Source organism: Nerophis lumbriciformis, linkage group LG05 (genome assembly GCF_033978685.3).
Source record: "Nerophis lumbriciformis linkage group LG05, RoL_Nlum_v2.1, whole genome shotgun sequence".
NCBI classification, from domain to species: Eukaryota; Metazoa; Chordata; class Actinopteri; order Syngnathiformes; family Syngnathidae; genus Nerophis; species Nerophis lumbriciformis.
In genome coordinates, this window is record NC_084552.2 from 22,293,727 (window position 1) to 22,318,882 (window position 25,156).

Consider the following 25,156-nt stretch of genomic DNA (forward strand, 5'->3'; position numbering starts at 1 on the left):
AAAACATGTCCTAGAAAGTCGGAGAAAGTTATACATGTAAACAAACTAAGGTGAGTTCAAGGACCGCCAAAATTAGTAGGACAAAACGGCGCTCGCCAAATACTCGAATCAGTGAAGCATGCTTAATATAAACAGTGTGCTTTGTAACAATTAGGGAGATTTGTGTCATGTTTGTCCTCCTACAGAAACCATATTAAAACAAAAATATATTTTTTCCCCTCATCTTTTTCCATTTTTCATACATTTTTTTAAAAAGCTCCAGAGAGCCACTAGGGCGGCGCTAAAGAGCCGCATGCGGCTCTAGAGCCGCGGGTTGCCGACCCCTGCCCTAGTTTGAAATATTTGCATTTAAGGCAGGAAATGAATCACCACAGCAGTAGTTTCAGTACATTGTTTATTAATGTATACAAGTCAAAATAATATTTGGCAGTACAATACAACAAGACATATTTAGGTCTAAAAATAGAACGAAAAAGATGTAAGGCTTTACTTCCAAATGCTGAAAATAGCTCCGAACATGAAGTCAAGATGAAGAACCGCACGGAGATCGCTCAACATAACGATAGTCAAAGTCTCGTATTTTAACACAAATTGAAGTTACTCGTGACTTTACTCGTTACTTTACATGTCCGCTGTTAATTGTTTTAAATGAATAAAACTAGCTATATTTACATTTTAAAGTCGTTCTTCTTTTCTCTCCACAAAGTACTGTTCACCAAATATCACGGCTCTATCAAGACAAACATGGACAATTTCAAAATGCATAATGTATTTATGTACCACTTCTACTACACCCTCAAAGTATTGCAAGGTCAACACAAAAACACCATAAAACTTCTACTTGATTCCTCGCCCCTCGCTCCTACGCTCTTCTTCTACGGTGTTTTACCTGCTAAAAACGGCTTCCGGGTAAACTTGCTGTAAGCCCCGCCCACAGGCACCCGCCCACCACGTCAAAACGCTGCCATTCATTTTAAACCGTAAAAAAAAAAGAAGAGAAGTGAATGTGAAAAATGCGAAACACACAACAATAAAACGTGTACAAATATGAATATTGGCATCAAAAACCCAAAAAATATCCATCAAAATATATATTTTTTCAATGTCTGTATTTATTTATGTGCCTTTTATAGAACGTGTAGACGCATTTTTAAGTATATGCATATATATATATTTACATACATTTTTTTAATGCTGCTTTTATTTATTTATTAGATGCCTTTTACTGTATATGCCCAAGCACTGTTTTTAATAGTAAGTGATAATGCCTTTTATACTGTATTTTGTTTGTTTTATGTACTGTATGTGATTGTATGTCTACTTACAATAAAGCTTGATCTTGGGTTCAATCCCGGGCTCGGGATCTTTCTGTGTGGAGTTTGCATGTTCTCCCCGTGACTGCGTGGGTTCCCTCCGGGTACTCCGGCTTCCTCCCACCTCCAAAGACATGCACCTGGGGATAAGTTGATTGGCAACACTAAATTGGCCCTAGTGTGTGAATGTGAGTGTGAATGTTGTCTGTCTTATCTGTGTTGGCCCTGCGATGAGGTGGCGACTTGTCCAGGGTGTACCCCGCCTTCCGCCCGATTGTAGCTGAGATAGTCTCCAGCGCCCCCCGCGACCCCAAAGGGAATAAGCGGTAGAAAATGGATGGATGGATGGATGATTATTTGTCAATCAATACAACTTTTTCTGCTCAGTCAATTTTTTTTCTAGACTAAATCTTACTGGCAGTGTTTTGGCTCCTTAGGTATGATCCCTTTTTAGATTCCTAAAAATGATGAATTAATGTAGATTAATTAAATAAGAAATTTGCGCCCCCCTATGAACTATAAATGCACGCAGGTAAGTCACGCAATTTATTTGGACCCCGCCTGCTCCTTTAAGACGGTTTAAAAAGGTGCAGAAGAGCAACAACTTGAAATGTCACAAACAGTTTGTACATCCTGTCATTGACCCGTCATTCGCGGCCACAATGACACACAGTTTCCACTCGGCGATACAGAAATGCTCACAGCTGATACCATCTTTTTTTTTTTTTTCCTTTTGAATAGACAAAACATGTTTACACAGCATAACAGGATGATATGATACATGCGTCAAAGGTGAAGCAAAGCATTCCGTACATGGCTTTATAAACGACATTACTTGTCCTCACCCGCTTTGCTTCATTTCCACGCGCTCAAAGTAATCGACGGATTCGTACACGTCCACCTGACACTGCAACAGACAGAGGGATGCAAAGTTAAAATGAACATGTTGATTTTTCATTTAAAGCATTTCACAGACACAATCCCGTCGGTCATTTATGTAAAATGTGTTCTCAAACCACTCTGAGTAACATTTGCCAGCACTGTGATTGATGGGTCTGCATTATCTGAGGCAGAGGAAAAGCAACAAGTTCAACATTTTGTTGCTTAATGCTAGGAAACATGTTCATTGTATTTGGACCTGATGTTTTATTTTAGTAAATAGAACAGACTGCATCTGTTCAAATCGGTTAAGAACAATACATGACTTTATAAAGCCACTTTTTGTCTATAGATTTATCTTTATAATAATGAAAATAATTTAAAATGATAAGACCTCACGTTGACGGCTATTTTCAGCATTTTTGGTGATCTAAAAAAAAGGGTTAGTTAGATTAATTATGATAATGATTAAATAAATTGCCCATTTTTAAAAACAAATTTTAATATGTTGACAGGTGTTTGATAAACGGATCTCTGGTACTGGTTCTACTGGACATGAATTTAATAAAATTGCTGTCTCAGACACGATTAAGATAGTCTCAGATTTAAATATAAAATAAATCTCCATTATTGAAGAAAGACTCGAGCTAATTCAGGTCTAAATGAAGACAAGTCAAAGATTTCCAGATGCAGGTTAAACTTAGGTAAGAGGAAAGTGTGTCCATCACAGTTTAGTGAAGAGGCTTTACCGTACTTTTTTCTTACACTTAAGCAAATACACCTAAATAGGATTTTATGGTTTGTGCTAAGGCGCAATCTTATGGACGAGTTTGCTCACTGCAGGTGTCCTTCCATTTACGAGTAGTGGTTTTTTATTTAGTTTTTCCAACCGGAGTGCTGTGTTCGTCTTCCAGTCGTGCATAGCGTTTCCACTCGTATGAATGATTCTTCATTCATCACTCCAAGCAACGTTTGTAAGTTTTACAATATAACTACAACAAATATATATATATATATATATATATATATATATATATATATATATATATATATATATATATATATACATATATACATACTGTATATAAATATATATACATATAGACATATATATAAATACATACTGTATATGAATATATATACATATAGACATATATATACATATACACACACATACATATACACACACATATATATATATATATATATATATATACATACATATATATATATATATATATATACATATATATATATACATATATATACACACACATACATATACACACATATATATATATATACATATATACATACACACATGTGTACATGTATGTATATATATATATACACACATGTATACATGTATGTGTATATATGTATATACACATATATATACATATAGACATATATATACATACATATATATATATACATATACACACACATATATACATACATACATACATATAGACATATATATATATACATATACACACACACATACATACACACATGTATACATATACACATGTATACATACACATATACGTATATGTATGTATAAATACATACACATACATATGTACACCTACACATTCGTATGTATATATACACCTGTATATATACACATGTGTACACACACACACACACACACACACACACACACACACACACACACACACACACACACACACACACACACACACACACACACACACACACACAATTAAAGGATATAATTGCCTATGCATTTGATTATCATATATAGTTTTTTTTATACACGCAGTAAAAACAAATCTTTAGATTTTACTGTAAAAACTGTCAGCTCAGTCGCCAGAATTTTACCGTAAAATGTGTTGTTCTTTTACGGTATAGAACATTTTTAATAAATAGAATGGAAAAACAGGACCACTGTTACGGTAAAATCCATGCAAGTAAGCGGCCAGTTTTGTTTGTTTTACCGTAGAAACCACGGTTGTTGTTTTGATAGTGTATTATTTGTTTTGATAGTGTAATATTGTACATGGAAAAACGGTACCAAAGTTGATTGAAAAACCTCAGTTGCCAGAATTTTACCGTGGGATCTATTGTCGGTTTTACAGTTTACAATTTGATGGAGAAGTTGCTTCGAAATCATGAGTCAAGCAGATATTTAAATATTGATCTTCATTTCATTTTGGGGGGGAAATATGATAATGAATATTTGTTGCAAAATTAAACAATATTAAAGTTTAAAAGGTATGCAGGTGCTTGCAGTACATGTATTTTTTTTAAATTGTCAATCTGGAAAGAACAAATACATTTAGTAAGAAAGGATCAAGTACTTTATTAACGAATATTATTACCAGGTGGGCAACATAAAATGAGATTTGGCCGCCGGGCCTTGACTTTGACACATCTGAGCTAAATAATACTGAAAGACTACCAAGACCACAAAAACATTCCTGAGAGATGGAAGTAATCTTCTCTATGGACTTTGACATTAGAGTTTTTCGCGACTTCGTTTTTCTTTGTCGAAAGACAATGCAGCTAAAGTGATTTGTTTGCTTTCATGTAACTCAGTGAGGGGAACCCCTATACCTCTTCCTTAAAACATTACTTCAGCTTTTTCAGTGTTCATGGTGACACATTTGATTTGTGCGGTGTGAGGGAATCAAAGCCAAGCACAAAGTCTGCAAAATGTGAGAAAGATCACATCAAGTTCCTGTTACTGTGAATTAGAAAATGAAAACATAAACTTTCTGAGTAATTGGCTGGGTTGCCTGAAACAGGAATTTAAACCCTCGATCTCTCGATGGTGCAAGCAACATGTTAACCACTCGCCCGTCTGAGTTGTACGCATTCAAAAATCGCCGTCCATGCATATCCTGTTGTGGTTTCTGACTCAAGATGTTTGTCCATGGAAGTATGATTGTGGCACAATTATTTGCATACGCGTAAGTCAATCTGTTCGTGTCTGTTATCCGTACGTGTCTTTATCTCAATGTGTGTGTAATCAGAGTTTTAAGTTGTCTGTCTGTATTTTGATTTGTCTGTGGGGGAGAAAATAATCTGTCTGTTTTACAATGTGTGTGCGTGTAAAAAAATGTGTATCAACAACGACGACTTTGGGACAAATGATGACGCCGAACTAGAGATGTCCGATGGCTTTTTTGCCGACATTCCGATATTGTCCAACTCTTAATTACCGATATCAACCGATACCGATATATACAGTCGTGGAATTAACACATTATTATGCCTAATTTTGTTGTGATACCACGCTGGATGCATTAAACAATGTAACAAGGTTTTCAAAAATAAATCAACTCAAGTTATGGAAAAAAATGCCAACATGGCACTGCCATATTTATTATTGAAGTCACAAAGTGCATTATTTTTTTTTAACATGCCTCAAAACAGCAGCTTGGAATTTGGGACATGCATCCCTGAGAGAGCATGAGGGGGTTGAGGTGGGGGGGGGGGTCGGGGGGGTGTATATTGTAGCGTCCCGGAAGAGTTAGTGCTGCAAGGGGTTCTGGGTATTTGTTCTGTTGTGTTTATGTTGTGTTACGGTGCGGATGTTCTCCCGAAATGTGTTTGTCATTCTTGTTTGGTGTGGGTTCACAGTGTGCCGCATATTTGTAACAGTGTTAAAGTTCTTTATACGGCACCCTCAGTGTGACCTGTATGGCTGTTGACCAAGTATGCTTGCATTCACTTGTGTGCATGAGAAGCCATGGATATTATGTGACTGGGCCGGCACGCATAGGAAGTGCCTCTAAGGTTTATTGGCGCTCTGTAATTCTCCCTACGTCCGTGTGTACAGCGGGGTTTTAAAAAGTCATACATTTTACTTTTTGAAGCAGATACCGATCATTTTGAAACCGATACCGATAATTTCCGATATTACATTTAAAAGCATTTATCGGCCGATAAATATTCAATAATAATATCTAACCTACTGACAGTTTAACAGGATACATTTGTCAAATAATATGTTCATCAAAGATTATATCAAGGCTTAGGTCAGGCTGATTACAAAAATAAATACTGATCAAATATACTGCAAAAGAAGTGGCTCATAAAAAAATATTAAAAATATATTTGCATACAATTACGCAGTGATAAAATAAATACATTCTTACTAAATAATAAACATTAATGTATTTGTTTCTTAAACAAACGGTCAATAAAATTGTGCAAATAAAAAGGCAGCTTCACCACTTTGGTTATAAATGTTGCGTTTAAAAAAACTTCTCCAGGACTTTAGCTCCAGACTCCTTCTGTTTGTTTTGTTAATACTGCCACAAGTGGTGGAAAAGTGTATTACAACTGAGTGCGGCTGCGGCTCATACGGACCACAGCGGAGAATTTTTTGGCAGCCCTCTAGGGCACGCTCACGGCCCAATGGTTAAGAAACACTGATCTAGAGACGATGCCGCAGTTCATCAGCTGAGTATGTCAATAGCTGCATATGCTAGTTACCCATCTGTGATCACGGCGCTGCTAAAAGAAGTTCCTCATTGTTAGCGCTTATAATAACAATATCGCAAATACTTGGTTAGTATTTAGGTCACGACATGTAAACAGAGTAGTCTTGGCAATTTTCGGATGTTTTTAGAAGGCTTTATGTGCACAACAGATGACTCTCTTTAAGCTGCATTGTTAGCTTCCTCATACTTTCCGTATATTACGTATTAGAATGCATTAAAAAACAAAACAAAGTGTTCTTGTCTTACATAGGGATTGTGAATGATTGGCAAAAATCCTAAAAAATGTGCAGTTTACCTTTAAGCCAGATGATTTACTTACGTAGTCCTGATTTCATTTATGCCCTTAACATGAAACTGTCCAATGTCACGCCCAACCCGACCCTCCAGTGCAGCGGAAAGACAAATGAAAAAATCTGTACCATAAAGTATGTCAACGTATGCTCATCTCTCTGAAAACCAAACCAAAACCAAGGACATCCTAGCTTTATGTGCAACTAAATTAGGGATGTCCGATAATGGCTTTTTTGCCGATATTCGATATTGTCCAACTCTTAATTACCGATTCAGATATCAACCGATATATACAGTCGTGGAATTAACACATTATTATGCCTAATTTTGTTGTGATGCCCCGCTGGATGCATTAAACAATGTAACAAGGTTTTCCAAAAAAAATCAACTCAATTTATGGAAAAAAAATGCCACCATGGCACTGCCATATTTATTATTGAAGTCACAAAGTGCATTATTTTTTTTAACATGCCTCAAAACAGCAGCTTGGAATTTAGGGCATGCTCTCCCTGAGAGAGCATGAGGAGGTTGAGGTGGGCAAAGTTGGGGGGGGGCGGGGTTGAGGTGGGGGAGGTAGCGGGGGGTGTATATTGTAGCGTCCCGGAAGAGTTAGTGCTGCAAGGGGTTCTGGGTATTTGTTCTGTTGTGTTTATGTTGTGTTACGGTGCGGATGTAATCCCGAAATGTGTTTGTCATTCTTGTTTGGTGTGGGTTCACAGTGTGGCGCGTATTTGTGACAGTGTTAAAGTTGTTTATACGGCCACCCTCAGTGTGACCTGTATGGCTGTTGACCAAGTATGCCTTGCATTCACTTGTGTGTGTGAAAAGCCGTAAATATTATGTGATCGGGCCGGCACACAAAGGCAGTGCCTTTAAGGTTTATTGGCGCTCTGTACTTCTCCCTAGGTCCGTGTACACAGCGGCGTTTTAAAAAGTCATACATTTAACTTTTTGAAACCGATACCGATAATTTCTGATATTACATTTTAAAGCATTTATCGGCCGATAATATCGGCAGTCCGATGTTATCGGACATCTCTAAACTAAATAGTTGCTCAAAAGTGGTGCCTGGGCAGCACTTGAAACATTGCTGGGCTTGTCGTTGTCAAAGATTGCGGACAGGTGCAACTAATACGTCGTCCTCCTTGAAGTCACATGACAGTCTCTTTCACACTCGACCTGATGTCGTTTGATAGGGACTGAGTTTAAACAGTTTATAAGTCAGATGTCACACAGCAACAGTTGACAAAAAGAGAGCATGCAAACCTATTGGAATTTTCCGTATCATTTTTGTTATGATTAGGGCTGTCACTCCATTAAAATATTTTATCAGCATTAATTACATTTTGCCCATAATTAATCACAATTAATCTCCAACAGTCTTTTTTTTTTTATAATCCTGAGTTTTTAATACAACTAACGTGGGACTGGAGAGAAACATTAAACAGCTCAACATAAAATGGACACACACACACACACAGCACACGCTTAACACTTCTGACAAAGGCAGTTTCAGGTTATTTGGAACATGCATACGATACAATGAAATGCATCACATATTTCCAGAACTTATTTAATCCTACTCCTTTTCATACCATAGCAATTTTATCCAATTTCCTTGGTCTCTGTAACAGAACAATGAACAAATAAATAATAAATAAATAATATACCATAGTAAGCATACAAATAGTAAATACATAAATAATCTTTGTCTCAATTTAAAAAAAAAAAAAAAAAAGGATAAAAAAGGGTTCAAGATGTTCATCAAAATTCTTGTTCCGTGTACTTTGTGAACACTTGTAGTTTGAACAGTCTCTTAAACTGAATCATATTGGTGCTTTGTTTGATTTCTTTGGTTAATCCGTTCCATAATTTAATTCTAAATACTGATATACTAAAGGTTGTACGAGCATAGAAATGTTTTAAATTAGATTTCCCTCTAAGGTTATATTTCTCTTATTTTGTTGATAAGAATTGTACATTCTTGGGTAGCAGGTTATAGGTTTTTTTTGTACATAATTTTAGCTGTTTGCAAATGCACCAAATCGTTGAATTTCAATATTTGTGATTCAATAAATAAAGGGTTTGTATGTTCTCTATATCCAACATTATGTATTATTCTAATTGATCTTTTTTGTAACACCGTTAGTGAATGAAGCGCACAGTTGTAGTTGTTTCCCCATATTTCTGCACAATAACTCAGATATGGTAACACTAGCGAGCAGTGATTTTTGATCTAGAACATGTTTTACTTTATTCATTTTTGATGTGTTTCTTGCTACTTTATGTTGTATATTTTTTACATGAGATTTCCATTAATTTTATCATCTATTATCACACCCAAAAATGTGTTTCCTTTTACCCTTTCAATATCTACTCCCTCTATTTGTATTTGTGTTTGACTTTCTCCTCTAGTCTTACCAAATAACATTATTTTGGTTTTACGGAAATTCAAAGATAGTCTCTTTTTGTCAAACCATCTTTTTAATTTGTTAATTTCTTCTGTTATTACTTGTATTAGCTTCACTGTGTTCTCTCCTGAACAAAATGCTGGTGTATCATCTGCAAATAATACTAACTTTAAGTCCTTTGTAACTGTACAAATGTCATTTATACAGAGATTGAACAATTTTGGTCAGAGTATTGATCCCCTGAGGTACGCCACAGGGACTACGCCTATCTTCACGTATTGCTTCCTGTTTGTTAAGTAGCTTCTTACCCAGTTCAATACCAACCTTCTGATGCCATACCGTTCTAATTTGTTTATTAAGATGTTATGATTAATTGTGTCAAATGCTTTTGTTAAGTCCATGGATACTGCATCAGCACATTTTTTACTATCTATTGCGTGTGTGATCTCTTCCGTTATTTCGATTAATGCCATTAATGTTGAGATGTAGACTTCCTTTTATTGTCATTCAAATTTGAACTTTACATTACTTTACAGTGGGTCCGGTGATGTCGGCTCTGTATCCGTATTGGTTGTCTGTGAGTGTTTTGTTTTTATTTATGAATTTGTCTAATCTGTTATTGAACAGTGTTTCAATGATTTTAGAACATTGCAGAAGTAGAGAAACAGGTCTGTAGTTTATAAACTGGTGCTTGTCTCCAGTCTTATAAATCGGTACGATTTTTGCTATTTTCATATTGTCTGGGAATATGCCTGTTGGAAAAGAAAGGTTGCTGATATATGTTAAAGGTTCTGAAATCTCTTCAATAACCTTTTTTATTGTTTCCATATCAATTTTGTTGCAATCAGTTGAGGTCCTGGATTTACCTTTTTTCCCCAATATTGATTATTTCCTCTTTTGTCAGAGAGAAAGGGAAATATAACCTTCGAGGAAAATCTAATTTAAAACATTTGTATGCTCGTACAACACTTAAAAGCTTTAGCATATCAGTATGTGGAATTAAATTATGGAATGGATTAACCCAGGGGTTGGGAACCTTTTTGGCTGAGAGAGCCATGAAAGCCAAATATTTTAAAATGTATTTCCGTAAGAACCATATAATATTTTTTAACACTCAATACAACTAAATGCGAGCATTTTTAAGTAAGACCAACATTTTATAGTATAACAAGTCTCTTATTCTTCTTAATAACATTGTTATTCTGAAGCTAACCAATAATAAAGAAAATACTTCTTACCATTAATGCGACTTCTTGATCAGGTGCGGTAGAAAACGGATGGATGGATTAAAATGCATGAGAATGTTTTATATTTTGAACGTTATTATTATTACCAGCGGAATTGCTTATTACTTATCGTGTTAAGCAATGTCGGCTAAGATTTGTCTGAGAGCCGGATGCAGTCATCAAAAGAGCCACATCTGGCTCTAGAGCCATAGGTTCACTACCCCTGGATTAACCAAAGAAATCAAACAAAGCACCAATATGATTCAGTTTAAGAGACTGTTCAAACTACAAGTGTTCACAAAGTACACACAACAAGAATTATGATGAACATCTTTTTTGGGGGGGGGATAAAGATTATTTATGTACTTAATATTTGTTTACTTACTATGGTATATTATTTTTTAATTTTTTTTAATTCACTGTTCTGTTACAGAGAACAAGGAAATGAGATACAATTGCTATAGTATGAAAAGGGGTAGGATTAAATAAGCTCAGCTTCTCCCTACTCCTTTTCGGACGTGCTGTAATGAAACAAGTGGAAACATGTGATGCATTATACTGTATCGTATGCATGTTCCAAATAAACTGAAACTGAACTGAACTGAGCTATCAATGGCAAAACAATAAACTGCCAGGTTGAGACACCGGTGATAACTCGACTCACAGCAAGGCTATAACTTCGGTTTTGTGCCGTTTGATAGACCACCTTTCTTTCTCCAGGTTCTGCTATTCGTTTGCGCTTCGTGGTTCAACATCACCTGGAAGACTGCTTGCCAAAAAATGTCTTTGACCGCCCTAATTGGTGTACGTGTGAGTGGACTCACCCACTGGGACGAGCCTCCGGAGGAGCCGCTGTTGCGTTTGTCCATGTTGGCGGAATCTGAATCGGAGTGTGGTACCTCGTAGATCACCCTGGCTTCTACACACAAAGAGGTTGGCAGTGCTGGGCATACTGCTACCAGATGGTGCGCGGTACGGGTGCACACACAACACATCGCTGTATTTACCTTGTCTTTGCTTCAGTTTGAAAACAACAATCATGACGAGGACCAATGAAGTCACCAAGGCCAAGGAAATCACCCAGGGAGTCTCTGGAGTAATAACAACACTCATACGTTTGAATTGTGCTCCGGGGAAGAGAGATGCAAGAAAATAGCATCAAAAGTCACTGAGAATGTAAGGTGACATTTCAGGATCCTGAGGCCTACCTCCGCTTCCTCCTCTGTAGTTGGGCTCTTGGTTTTCGACTGTGACACGCGTACCATTCCCAGTCCACACACTAAGCACCGGTATGTCCACAGAGACCAGGCATACATATTTCCCAGACTCCTCTCTTGTTATGTTGTGGATGATAAAGGTGGTCTTTGTATCCTGCTGGACGTAATAGGAGCGGATTGTGGTGTTGTTTTTCTGCCACGTTACCCGAACTCTGGAGACGTTTCCTGTCCAGTAGCAGGTGATGTTGACATCTTGGCCCTCCGTGACGCGGATGTCGGCACTCTGGGTCACATGCATCTTGGAACCTAACGAGAGGCGAGGTCAGATTCTGATCACTTTGATGGCAACAACTTTTTGTAGCTTGTCAGCTTCCAGACCTTGCTGTAACATTCTTTGTACTTACCCCATGATGAAGGCGCACAGTGGAGGGCGAGAAGCAGGCAGCTCACAAGAAGCTTCATGTTTCCACACTGAAAACATTTACATATACATCCTCTCTAAAAACCCTCCCACCCCGAGAAGGGACGACCACAAACACACAACCGAGAAACACTTGTGACCTACATTAGGCTTTTTAGAATACACATTTTAATTCAAATGGAAAATGGTCTTTATTTATACAGCGCTTTCCTATACCTGCACGGTACACAAAGTGCTTTGCATTATACCAGGGGTCCCCAAACTACGGCCCGCGGGCATCCAAAATCAGGCCTGCAGGACATCCCAAGTAACATATACACACACACACCCACCCAACCACACACACACACACACACAATTATACATATATCTATATATACACAGTACATATACATATATACATATTCATATACATATACACATTATATGCATACATACTAGTGTTGTCCTGATACCAATATTTTGGTACCGGTACCAAAATTATTTCGATACTTTACGGTACTTTTTCAAATAAAGGGGACCACAAAAAATTGCATTATTGGCTTTATTTTAACAAAAAATCTTAGGGTACATTAAACATATGTTTCTTATTGCAAGTTTATCCTTAAATAAAATAGTGAACATACAAGACATCTTTTCTTTTATTAGTAAGTAAGCAAACAAAGGCTCCTAATTTAGTCTGCTGACGTATGCAGTAACATATTGTGTCATTTATCATTCTATTATTTTGTCAACATTATTATTATTATCGACTTGTTAATTGGCTGTTAATATCTGCTTACTTTCTCTTTTAACATGTTCTATCTACACTGCTGTTAAAATGTAATAATCACTAATTCTTCTGTTGTTTGATACTTTACATTGGTTTTGGATAATACCACAAATTTGGGTATCAATCCGATACCAAGTCGTTCCAGGATCATACATTGGTCATATTCAAAGTCCTCATGTGTCCAGGGACGTATATTCTGAGTTTATAAACATAATATACATTTTTTTAAAAATGAAAGAAGATGTTGTGATGCCAAACAATATCGACGTAATCATAGTAGTATCAACTAGATACGCTGATGTACTTGGTATCATTACAGTGGATGTCAGGTGTAGAGCCACTAATGGTGTTTGTTTACATTTTGACGCCGGTGAGCTACGGTGTGTAGTGAAGCATGTTTAGCTATTCCTCGTCCTCCAGGGATGATAATTGTAAGAAACCGGTACTTTTCAGAGGCGGTATAGTACCGAATATGATTAATTATTATCGCGGTACTATACTAATACCGGTATTCTGTACAAACCTAATACGTACATACATACATACACACACACATACACATATATATATATATATATATATATATTAAATCACTCCTGTTCTGCCACTCAGGCAAATCATATTGTTGATGTTTATATCTGCTGCACATATAAGTGTGAATACTGCTCTTGTTGCCTTATTTGTATTTGACTTTATTAAATGTTTGGATATTTTTAGTCTTTGGACCGGAGGAGGAGAGGATAGAAACAACATTTTTTTTAAAAGAAGACAGAGGGCAAAATTGTGGTGACAAGACCAAAGAAATGCATTCAGTGCATACGTACGGTGCGTAGTTCAGCCCAAGGCCAAGTCATTTTCAATCTTCACCAGATTTTTGGGAGTATTAATAGATGATAAAATGAACTGGAATTCTCATATACACAATATACAACATAAGGTGGCAAGAAACATTTCAATAATGAATAAAGCAAAATACGTCCTGGGCCAAAAATCACTTCACATTCTCTACTGCTTGCTAGTGTTACCATATCTGAGTTATTGTGCAGAAATATGGGGAAATAACTACAAAATTAATTCATTAACTGTGTTACAAAAAAGATCAAATAGTATAATACATAATGTTGGATATAGAGAACTTACAAACCCTTTATTATTGAGTCAAAAATATTGAAGTCCGATGATTTGGTAAAATTGCAAACAGCTAAAATGATGTCAAGAGCAAACTATAACCTGCTACCCAAGAATGTACAACAATTCTTCTCCACTAAAGAGGAAAAATATAACCTTAGAGGAAAATCTAATTTAAAACATTTGTTTGCACGTACAACACTTAAAACCTTTAGTATATCAGTATGTGGAATTCAATTATGGAATGGATTAAGTAAAGAAGTCAAACAATGTACTGATATGATCCAGTTTAAGAGGTTGTTTAAAAAATAGTGCATACAAAGTACAAAGAACAAGAATTATGAGAAACATTTTCAACCTTATTGAAAATAAGATATTCTTCATCTCAGTATGTGTATCATGACTCACTTAATTATCTATTACAAAACTGCTGTATTAATCATTCACGGATGTCATTGTGCTACAAAAAGAAGTCAGTAAATAAACGTATATATTTGTAAACGCTCTGAAGTGGGAAAGGGGTAGGATTAAATAAGCTTTGCTTCTTCCTACTCCTTTTCGGACATGATGTAAAGTGAAATGATATGAAATTGTGTGATGTATTGTGCTGTATGTGTGTTCATGTTCGAAATAAACTAAAGAAAGAAAGAACGTTCAGTTTTGGTTGATTTTGAAGCGGTAGTGTTTTGCCTGAAGAAAGACTACATTTCCCATTAGGACCAGCGCATAGCGTCGTAAATCGTCAGAAACTACTGCCACGCACACACATGCAAACTGACTTAGACTTAGACTTCCTTTTTATTGTCATTCAAATTTGAACTTTACAGCACAGATAAGAACGAAATTTCGTTACATAACCTCATGGTAGTGCAGGATAAAAAAACAATAAGGTGCATATATAAATAAATAAATATATATATAAATATAAATAATATATAAATATATATATAAAATAGATAAATATATTTAATATAAATAAATAAATATATTACATGCACCTGGGGATAGGTTGATTGGCAACACTAAATTGGCCCTAGTGTGTGAATGTTGTCTGTCTATCAGTGTTGGCCCTGTGATGAGATGGCGACTTGTCCAGGGTGTACCCTGCCTTCCGCCCGATTGTAGCTGAGATAGGCTCCAGCGCCCCCCGCGACCCCAAAAGGGAATAAGCGGTAGAAAATGGATGGATGGATTACTGTACAGATAAATATATTGCACTTTTTCACATGCGTCCACGTTTTGGATGTATATTATACGACAATGTTTATAAATAAAGGTTTATAAAATTCTAAAAAAAAAAAATTAAAAAAAAAATTAAAAAATCTGGCGCTGATTTGTACTGTTTTTGTACTTATTTTGATTATTATTTTTTGATTTATATTTGTTCTCGATTGTTTGTAAATGTTGCAGTTTGTGAATAAAAGTTTATAAAATTCTAAAAAAAAAAAAAAAAAAAATTAAAAAACTGACGCGATAATACCACAATGATTCAGTTAGACTGATATTTCCACAATAGGACCCTACATATTTACTCAAACTTTATATATTCATTTGCAGTCATAGCATTGTTTTTTTTCTTCATACAGTACTTTTGAGTTGGTTTTCTTGGCTGGTCGTGTCAGTGTGGAACTGCCAACTATCAAGATGGTGGCTATTTATAATGCTACCGCGCAATTGTCCGTTTGCTAATGTTAGCATTTTTATTTTGATTTGAGCATCAATAGATACTTATTAGTAAAGCAGGAACAGAGCCAAGGCAGCGTCGGTGTTAAATACCTCGTCTTTGAGCTCACTCCAGCGAGTGAAAGCCGGGCCAATATTGATCCTCGACTGTGTTGTCTGTCTATTAGTAAATAATGCAGACGAGGCGTGTTGGCTGAGTTCTAAACGTTTACTCATAAAGCGTGCTCATAACAACATTCCAGCTGCAGGCATGGCCACATTCCACCTTCCGGGCTGCCTGCACGCTCATCATTCCTGTTGCATGCTGGGTAGTGTAGTTCTAATATTCCCTGGCACATAACATCACATCTTTCCCCCTATAAAGAAATAGTGTTTAACTTTTCGTTCTTTTAGCATTGCAACCACATCTGCAAATAACTTTTCTCTACATAGACATTTCTTTCAATAAAGACAAAGTGCAAAAATGTCAAAGCATCATAAACAGTTATGTCAACCCTTTTCTTTTTTTTTTACAACTCTCAAAACCTCAGAGTCCTTAACAACTCTCAATCAGCCTCTTAGGTGGCTGAACATGTCTCTTAGGTCTAGAGTTAGACAGTCTCTCAACAGCAGGTGACGCGGACACTGCTGTCAGTCCTTGGTCAGCAAGGTCAGGCTCAGTGTCAGCAAGTTCTGCAGGTCCAGCTGAGTCCTGTTGAGCCTTTTCCTGAGCTGCAATGTTGCCTTCAGTCAGCTGTAGTTGAAGATCCGTGCGGTTCCTTCTCAGAGTCGGTCCATTTTCCATCTGGATCCTATACGAACGTGGAGCAACTTTCTCTTCCACCTGTCCTTTTTGTCTCCAAGTGCCTGTAGAAATGTCTCTGAGACGCACAACGTCTCCCGGCCTCAGCATAGGCAGGTGTTTTGCCGTTCTATCATGCAGCTGTTTTTGCTTTGCTTTTTGTACTTCCTTAGCGTGTCTGACTTTGTGTGCGCCTTTGGGTGTCAGCAAATCCTCGTTGACTGGTAGGTTGGAGCGAATGCGCCTACCCATCAGCATTTGGGCTGGTGACAGTCCATTTTGTAGAGGTGCACTCCGGTACATCAGTAAACTTTTCTGAAAGTCATCTTTGTCCTGTGATTTTTTTAACAAGTTTTTTACTGTTTTTACAGAGCATTCTGCCAAGCCGTTGGACTTTGGATAAGTTGGACTTGACGTGGAGTGTTGAAACCCCCATTCCTTGGCAAAGGCAGCAAACTCACAACTAGAAAACTGGGGACCAATGTCAGAAAACAGTTCGCATGGAACACCATGTCTGGCGAAAACAGTCTTTAAATAACTGACAACTGCTTTGCTCGATGTTGACTGCAATGCTCCAATTTCCGGATAGTTTGAAAAGTAGTCTGTGACTACCATGTAGCTCCTTCCATCAAAGTCAAATAGATCAGTTCCTACTTTGTAGTACGGTCTGTGGGGCACTGGATGAGTCATCAGTGGCTCAGCTTGTTGTTTTGGCCTGTAAGTTCGGCAAACTCCACATGACGTTGTTGTTTGGCTAATATCCTGATTGATCCTTGGCCAGTACATTACTTCTCTAGCCCTCCTTTTACACTTGACTTCACCGAGGTGGCCTTCGTGTATCTTTTCGAGCATCTGTTTGCGCAGTGAGTACGGAATAACAAATTTGCTCCCTTTTAGCACAATGTCATCCACCACTGTGAGCTCAGCTCTACAATTCCAATAGTCTTGTATTTTCAAGGGGCAATCCTTTTTGTTGTCAGGCCATCCATTCTGTACTGTGCTCTTGAGTTCTTTCATAGTTTCATCTGCAATAGTCTCTCTCCGTATGTGTTCTGTTCTGTCTGCAGTCACCGGTAAAGATGTCACTACCATATCTACATATGCCTGTATTTCTGTGCTATTTTCACTGTCTGCAAGTTCTCTCTTATCCACTGCTCTAGACAATGTGTCAGCTGTGTACATATATTTTCCTTGTGTATACATCATGTGCACGTCATATTTTTGCAGTCGAATTAGCATGCGCTGTATTCGTACTGGACAGTCATTCAATGGTTTGTTCATGATGGACACCAACGGTTTATGATCAGTTTCCACTTGAAACATCTGTCCATATACATATTGATGGAAACGCTCACATGCATACAAACTTGCTAACAGTTCTTTTTCAATTTGAGCATACCTGGTCTCTGCACTTGTCAGTGCTCTGGATGCATAGGCGACAGGTAGCCACTGCTCTTCATGTTGCTGCAGTAGCACTGCTCCCAGGCCGTACTGCGATGCATCTGCCGAGATCCTGGTGCTCTTCTCGGGGTCATAAAACTTTAACACAGGCTCCTGTGTAAGAGTCTCTTTCAGTTTTAGAAAACATTGTTTTTGCTCGTGGGACCATATCCATTCATTCTTTTGTTCAAGAAGACTCCTGACAGGTGCTGACTGTGTTGACAGTTGTGGGACAAACTTGGCAAGATAGGTGACCATCCCTAGGAAACGTCTGACCTCATCTTTGTTGGTTGGCCTTTCCATGTTGTTGATTGCTGAAGTTTTTCTCGGGTCTGGCTTCACGCCCTCTTCACTCACAACATCTCCCACAAAGGTAAGTGACTTCACTCCAAACTCACATTTTTCTTTGTTAAGTTTCAGGTTCACCTCCCTTGTCTTGTCTAGCACTTGTCTCAGTCTTTCGTCGTGTTCTTTTCGGGTTGAGCCCCACACTATGATATCATCCATCATTGTCTCAACTCCAGGTATGTGCTCAAAAATCATGTGAATGGTCTTATGATATACTTCAGGCGCTGACAAGATGCCGTATGGTAGACGAAGAAACCTGTACCTGCCCTCCGGGGTGTTAAATGTGCAGTCTTGAACTCTCCTCGTCAAGCTTCATCTGCCAGAAACCTGATGAAGCATCTAATTTGCTGAACCATTTTGCTCCAGCAAATTGTGCCATGATCTCTTCCCTGGTTGGTAACTTGAAGTGCTCTCTTCTGATCGCTTTATTTAAGTCTCTTGGATCCAAGCATATTCTTAGGGCACCTGTTTTCTTTTGCACAACAACCAGCGAGCTGACCCATTCAGTTGGCACATCTATTCTTTTAATGACTCCCAACTTTTCCATTCGTGCTAGTTCATCTTTCAGTTTTTCCCGCAGAGCAAATGGGACTTTCCTGCACGGGTGCACAACAGGAAACACATTTTTATCTACACATATTTTATGTAGTCCAGGTAGACATCCAAGTCCTTGAAAGCAGTCCTTATACTCTTCCATGAGTGTGTCCTGAGCATTTGTAGTTTCTTGAGATGTCACCACAAACACTCTTTTGACAAGATTGAGCTTTGTGCATGCACTGAGTCCCAGGATTGGTTGTACACTCATATCCACGATCAGTAGCTGTGCTCTCATTTGTCGACCCTTGTGTTTAAAAGTTGCAATACATCCGCCTTTAACAGGAACTCGTTCTCCAGTGTATCCACTTACTTTGGTTTTTACTGGATGGATTTTGCTCTTTACAGTCAGTGTTTTGTAATCTTTCAAAGATAGCAGGTTTACGTGAGCACCTGTATCTAACTTGAATGGTATTGTCGTCTGATTCACTGTGATTGGAACAATCCATTCTTCTTTTTCAATTGTGCATGCTTGCACCACATTGACAAGAAACTCCTTATCATCATCTTCAACTGTGTGAACTTTCTGTCTTGAAGCTGCTTTGCAACACTTTGCATAGTGATTGCTCCTTCCACAGTTGTTACATGTTTTTCCATATGCAGGACAATATTTTGGCTTGTGGCTGCCTCCACATTTACCACATTTAAATTCCACAGATTTGTCTTTTTGATCCTTTTGTTTGGTAAACATTTTCTTTTTCCATTGTTCTTTATGTATGGCATGCACTGTTGTTTCACCTCTCCGTAGCTCTTTTGCTTGAGCTCTGGTGGTCTCAGCTGCTCTACACATACTGACACACTTATCTAACGTAAGCCCAGTTTCTCGAAGCAGTCTTTCTCTCAGTGCATTATCCATTGTACCACAAACAATCCTATCTCTCACTAATGAGTCTCTCAGAGTGTCAAATTCACATGTTTTGCTTAGTGTATGAAGCTCTGCCATGTACTGATCAAAAGGTAGTCCTTGCTTTTGGTCATGTGTGAAAAACTTATACCTCTCAAATGTCACGTTTTGACGAGGCACAAAGTATTCTTCAAACTTTGTCATTAGCTGTTCCAAAGTCAAATTAGCTTCATCCAGCTGAAAGCTATTATATATGTCCAAAGCATCTTCTCCAATAACATGCAAAAGTATATGAGCTTTCAGCTTTTCATTATCACCTCCTGCTCCGCTTGCTGCTAAATATATATTAAATCTTTGCTTAAAACGCTTCCAGTTATCAGCAAGATTAGCAGTTAGTAGCATTGGGCTAGGTGGACTTAGTTTTTCCATGACTGCACTTTGGGGTAAGTTACCGGGACTCCACAGCTCTTTGTGTTGTTGGCTTTCCTCCAACTCGGGCACAAGATCCTCTTCTATTTGTTCAATTTGTCCCTTGTCCTCTGTGTCACTTTACCGCCGCTCATAGTCTTCACACACCGTAGCAAACTCCTCAGAAATGTGGCGTCCTTCGCACGTTTTCACTCACGCGACCAGAGACATCTTCCTTCCGCTCGTTTTTCGTGGCTCCCTCGTGGCAAGCATTCCGTCCGACGCTGCTCACGGCCACTTCTGACACCATGTGTTGTCTGTCTATTAGTAAATAATGCAGACGAGGCGTGTTGGCTGAGTTCTAAACGTTTACTCATAAAGCGTGCTCATAACAACATTCCAGCTGCAGGCATGGCCACATTCCACTTTCCGGGCTGCCTGCACGCTCATCATTCCTGTTGCATGCTGGGTAGTGTAGTTCTTATATTCCCTGGCACATAACATCACACTCGACTGTCCTTTTGTTTTGTTTATTTTACAGCTTCTGCCATGACAGCAGTAATTGCGCGCAGGCGTTCGAATCGACTTCCGTCTTTTTAACGAATTGGGAAAAGACGGAAGTGACGTATGCCGTAAAGCAAGTCAGCATATTTGTAGTTTGAGGGGTGGCAGGAACCCTCACATTTGCTTAATGGCAGTAAAAGCGATACAGACCCCCCTCGGGACATGACAGAGGTGTCATTCCACTAGTTGTAGGTCCATGTATCATCCCACAAGTTATGGAAATATTTAATGAATGTTGAAAAGTTACTTAGTCCTGCTTTAACCTGATGTAGTCAAAAGGTTTGGGGACCCCCTATCATATTTACTGTAATATTGTACATGACAATTGGTATTTCTTATATATTGTATATATTATATAAAAATATATCAGTATATAGTATATACTGTATATATAATATGTAAACATTACATATATGTTATATATGCTAGCCAGGACAACATTGATAGAGCCATTGCAGCGTAGTATGTGCTAGAAGACATGCAGGCTATTTCTACAGTGGAGTCGCCCGCTTTCAGGGAGCTAATTAGCATGATACCAGCGTCAAACAGCAAATGGCACGGAAAGATTTTCACGTACCTGGACAATGAGGACATAAACATGGAAAGCGAGCTGAAAAAAACACCCCAAACTCTGCCTCTGCTCATCATTCAGCACTAAAGGTACACACTCTTGTCAATTCTCTTATACACTCTTTCATTCGAGACTTCTAGAGCGTTTGATTATCACATCACTCTAACTGTATAGACTATAAAGTTCACAAACATAAAGAGGGATCCTAGTGGGCCAGGCCAATCTTTCCTTTTCTCTAAACTAAAAGTGGGGAAATGTGTAGAGTGTTCTGGGCTTCAGTACAGTGTTGATCTCCTGAAGACAGGATTTTATTTCAGAATTCCTTGAGAGAGAAAAAAATGCCTGGTTAGGCTTTGTGTATGTCATGTGTGCCTTCCTTGGATGAAGCCAGCTTTACAGCTGTGTTGTTATTATTCTGTTTGTTACTTATGTATGTTATGTTGCAGCTATTTCCAATAGTTTTGTCAATTTGTTCTGGCCTGAAATAAATTGGCCCTTTGAAACATATATTTGTCTTTGTGTGTTGTATGTAGACCAAATGGCTTAGCAGAGTTCAGTGATGCAAATGCATGTCAAGTTGATCAACAGATTGTATTATTCTCCAGTGCAATAACAGTACTGAAATGAAGGCTAAAAGGGTATTAATGAGAGCCTTAAAAAAAAGAAGAAAAAAAAAGAATTATAGTTACTTTTCACAGTAACGCATTACTTTTTGGTGTAACGGAGTTAGTAACTGAGTTACTTTTTAAATAAAGTAACTAGTAACTGTAACTAGTTACTGGTTTTCAGTAACTAACCCAACACTGTAAATAACATCCTGTATTTTGATATTTTTTTTATCTTGATAGATTGAAAATGAGCACCAAATGAGTTGACTGATGAACATGATCAGATAATTTATTCAGAAAGCATAAATAAGGACACATAAAGATAGAATACTATTACCCGCAAAATGTAAGTGTAAAAAAAACCCAACATTATTATTTGTACATTTTCAGAATGTGCTTGTTCTACTTTTAAACAAAGAAAACAATCTGAAGTTGTCTTTATTTTTAAGTTATCGTGCCGTGATTTTACCAGTCCGGCCCACTTGGGAGTAGATTTTTCCTCCATGCGGCGTCTGCGATCCAAAATGAGTTTAACACCCCTGATCTAAACCAGGGCTGTCAAACATACGGCCCGCGGGCCGGATCAGTCACTATAGCAATTATTTGTATCTTTGTAGATGATGCTACATACCTGTATGTACAAAATAAACCATGTTAGTGCACCAATCAAGGAAAATGAGCAAACTACATAAATAATTCCTGTATTTTGATTTTTTTTTTATCTTGATGGATTGAAAATGAACACCAATGAGTTGACCGATGACAGATTAAATTTATTTAGAAAGTATAAATAACGACAAATAAAGATAGAATACTATTAACCACAACATGTAAGTGTAAAAAACCACCAAACAATCTGAAGTTGACTTTATTTTTAAGTTATCGTGCCGTGATTTTACCAGTCCGGCCCACTTGGGAGTAGATTTTTCTCCGTGTGATCTAAAATGAGTTCCACAACCCTGATCTAAACCATCTAAACGCTGACGACAAACAGACTAGACAGGGCAGGTGTTGTGAAAATGCCATTTAAATAGGTCTTGGTTTGTGAGGGAGACATTCAGATAGACAGGCAGACGGTGCTCATGGAGGGAGGAGGCGGCGTCACGTGATGCCTCTCTCTCCTCCAGCACCTATGGTCAGTAGTAAAATTCACATCCAACAATAACATTTACGACATCGTCGTTTTAACCCTCAACTCCACAGGTTTGGCGGATAATAAACACGGAAATGTACAAAGCATACATGAATGTTTGATAAAGCCCCTCAAAAAAGAACGTTGAGAAGTTAAAGTACCATTAGTCTTGTGCAACACAATTGGACAAAAAAGGGGGATTCGGTGCATCTTTTAAAAAGGAGACTAATGGAGATGGGCAAGAAAAACACGTCTGCAACCCCCCCTGCTGGACAACTGCATCCATTACAGCTAAAATAGCCAGAGTGTCCTCAATTTCGTTGTGTGTAGAAAGGACGAACTCGGAAAATAGTACCAGAAGTTAAAAAAAACCACGATAACCAAGTTAAAAAAGAGGGCTTTAAGTAATAGTATAGTGCAGTAATTCCCAACTAATGTGCTGCGCCACACCCTATCCAATTTTACGTGATGGATCCGACAATGATTATTTACAAAAAATAGTAATAGTCCATCGACGCCAATGACGAACATTGGCAAGTAGACGAATAAAATGCTTTTCCACTAGTGGGTGCCTTTTGTTCTCATGTGAAATGTGTGCATTGGCTTAATAAAAGTTTGGGACATTTACTCGGCAGTGTAGGCGACAAATACTGCTGAGTGGGAAGAATTTGACAAAAAAGAAAACGAGGATGTTTTTCTGCTGTTGCTAATGATTTTTGATGTATCATTAGAAAAAAACAATATAGCTCTGTAGACAATAATAACCGTTTTAAAAAAGGAATACAATTATTCAATAATCAAGATCATTATTACTAACCCGCAATATAATCATTATAGACCCCATTTGAACGTATTTGTAAAAAAACACAACTTCAGCTGAAGGACATCTCGGCCTCGGACAACACGGGGGTCGTGGACGAGGACGTGAAGTCGGCCAGCGAGGCGGTGCTATTGTCCCAGCTCCGGTTCCACGCGCTGCGATCCGACGTAGAGGGGTAGGTGGGCGTGGAGCAATTGGAGGGCGGATACGAGCCAGAGTAGGGGCTACTGTTGTTGGACACGGCCGAGCACGGGGCGTTATTGTGCTGACATTTGGTATGGCGCTCCATCTCCAGGTGCTGGCAGATCTCCTGTGGGAGCTGGCGGAACTCTTCGTCGAGGTTGCTCTTCAGCTCAGCCAGTCCCTGCACCGTCACACACACAAATCACTTGAAAGCAAAACAATTTCCACACATATTTAGCTCTGTGATCCGTGCTGTCACATACCGTGGGCAGTTCCTCGTCAATGTGTTGAAGGACCTCGCGTTGCCTCAGATTCAGCTTGTCCTGCCTCCTGCTCTGAGCCTCCTCCAGCTGGGGCGACACACCGGAAGGACGGAATTACCAGGAGTAAGATTTGTGAGGGGACAAGTACCGTATTTTCCGGACCATAGGGCGCACCGGATTGTAAGGCGCACTGCCGATGAGCGGGTCTAGTCAGGGGTTTTTTTTTCATATGAAAGACGCACCGGATTATAGGGCGCATTAAAGGAGTCATATTACCATACCGTACATATACATTCACTGTACAAAGACATATACACATACTGTACATACACATTCACTGTACAAACACATATACACATACTGTACATACACATTCACTGTACAAACACATATACACATACCGTACATATACATTCACTGTACAAACACATATACACATACTGTACATACACATTCACTGTACAAACACATATACACATACCGTACATATACACTCACTGTACAAACACATACACATACTGTACATATACATTCACTGTACAAACATACATATACACATTCTGTACATGTTCATAACGTTGTTGCCCTATGGTAAACTGAGTATAACACATGGCACACTGACAAAGCTTAACCTATTGCTACTATAACAATCTACAAGGTTAATGTAGGTTGCTTCTCTTTCTTCCCCTCCATTTTTCTGCATTCTTTCGTATCTCAAGTTATCATTACGTATATGTATTGTTGCATTTGAACAACTGTATTGTTGATAATAGAGGTAAAT

The 25,156-nt window shown here is 38.1% G+C and overlaps 2 protein-coding genes across 3 annotated transcripts in view; both read right to left on the bottom strand.

The window, feature by feature from the left end:
• Nucleotides 1-416: 416 nt before the first annotated feature.
• Nucleotides 417-12,534, bottom strand: LOC133605779 (uncharacterized). 2 transcript variants are annotated; one of them, XM_061959075.1, is made up of 5 exons: nt 12,220-12,534; nt 11,807-12,121; nt 11,606-11,689; nt 11,423-11,517; nt 417-2,220 (listed from the first exon to the last, which is right to left on the bottom strand). In XM_061959075.1, exons 1-5 carry the CDS (start codon nt 12,275-12,277, stop codon nt 2,155-2,157), a joined length of 618 nt encoding a protein of 205 aa, XP_061815059.1. In that variant the 5' UTR covers nt 12,278-12,534; the 3' UTR covers nt 417-2,154. The 2 variants fall into 2 exon arrangements, with proteins under 2 accessions (XP_061815059.1, XP_061815060.1); XM_061959076.1 differs by having other exon boundaries at nt 11,807-12,144; nt 12,220-12,231.
• A 10,295-nt stretch (nt 12,535-22,829) lies between these two features.
• plcb3 (phospholipase C, beta 3 (phosphatidylinositol-specific)) overlaps nt 22,830-25,156 on the bottom strand; it is a 122,857-nt gene continuing 120,530 nt past the window's right edge. The window contains exons 33-34 of the mRNA XM_061961087.1: nt 24,376-24,462; nt 22,830-24,293 (exon numbers count right to left, since the gene is read on the bottom strand). Of these exons, the coding sequence (XP_061817071.1) occupies nt 23,982-24,293; nt 24,376-24,462 (399 nt within the window). The 3' untranslated portion in view covers nt 22,830-23,981. The remainder of the gene's footprint in view (nt 24,294-24,375; nt 24,463-25,156) is intronic.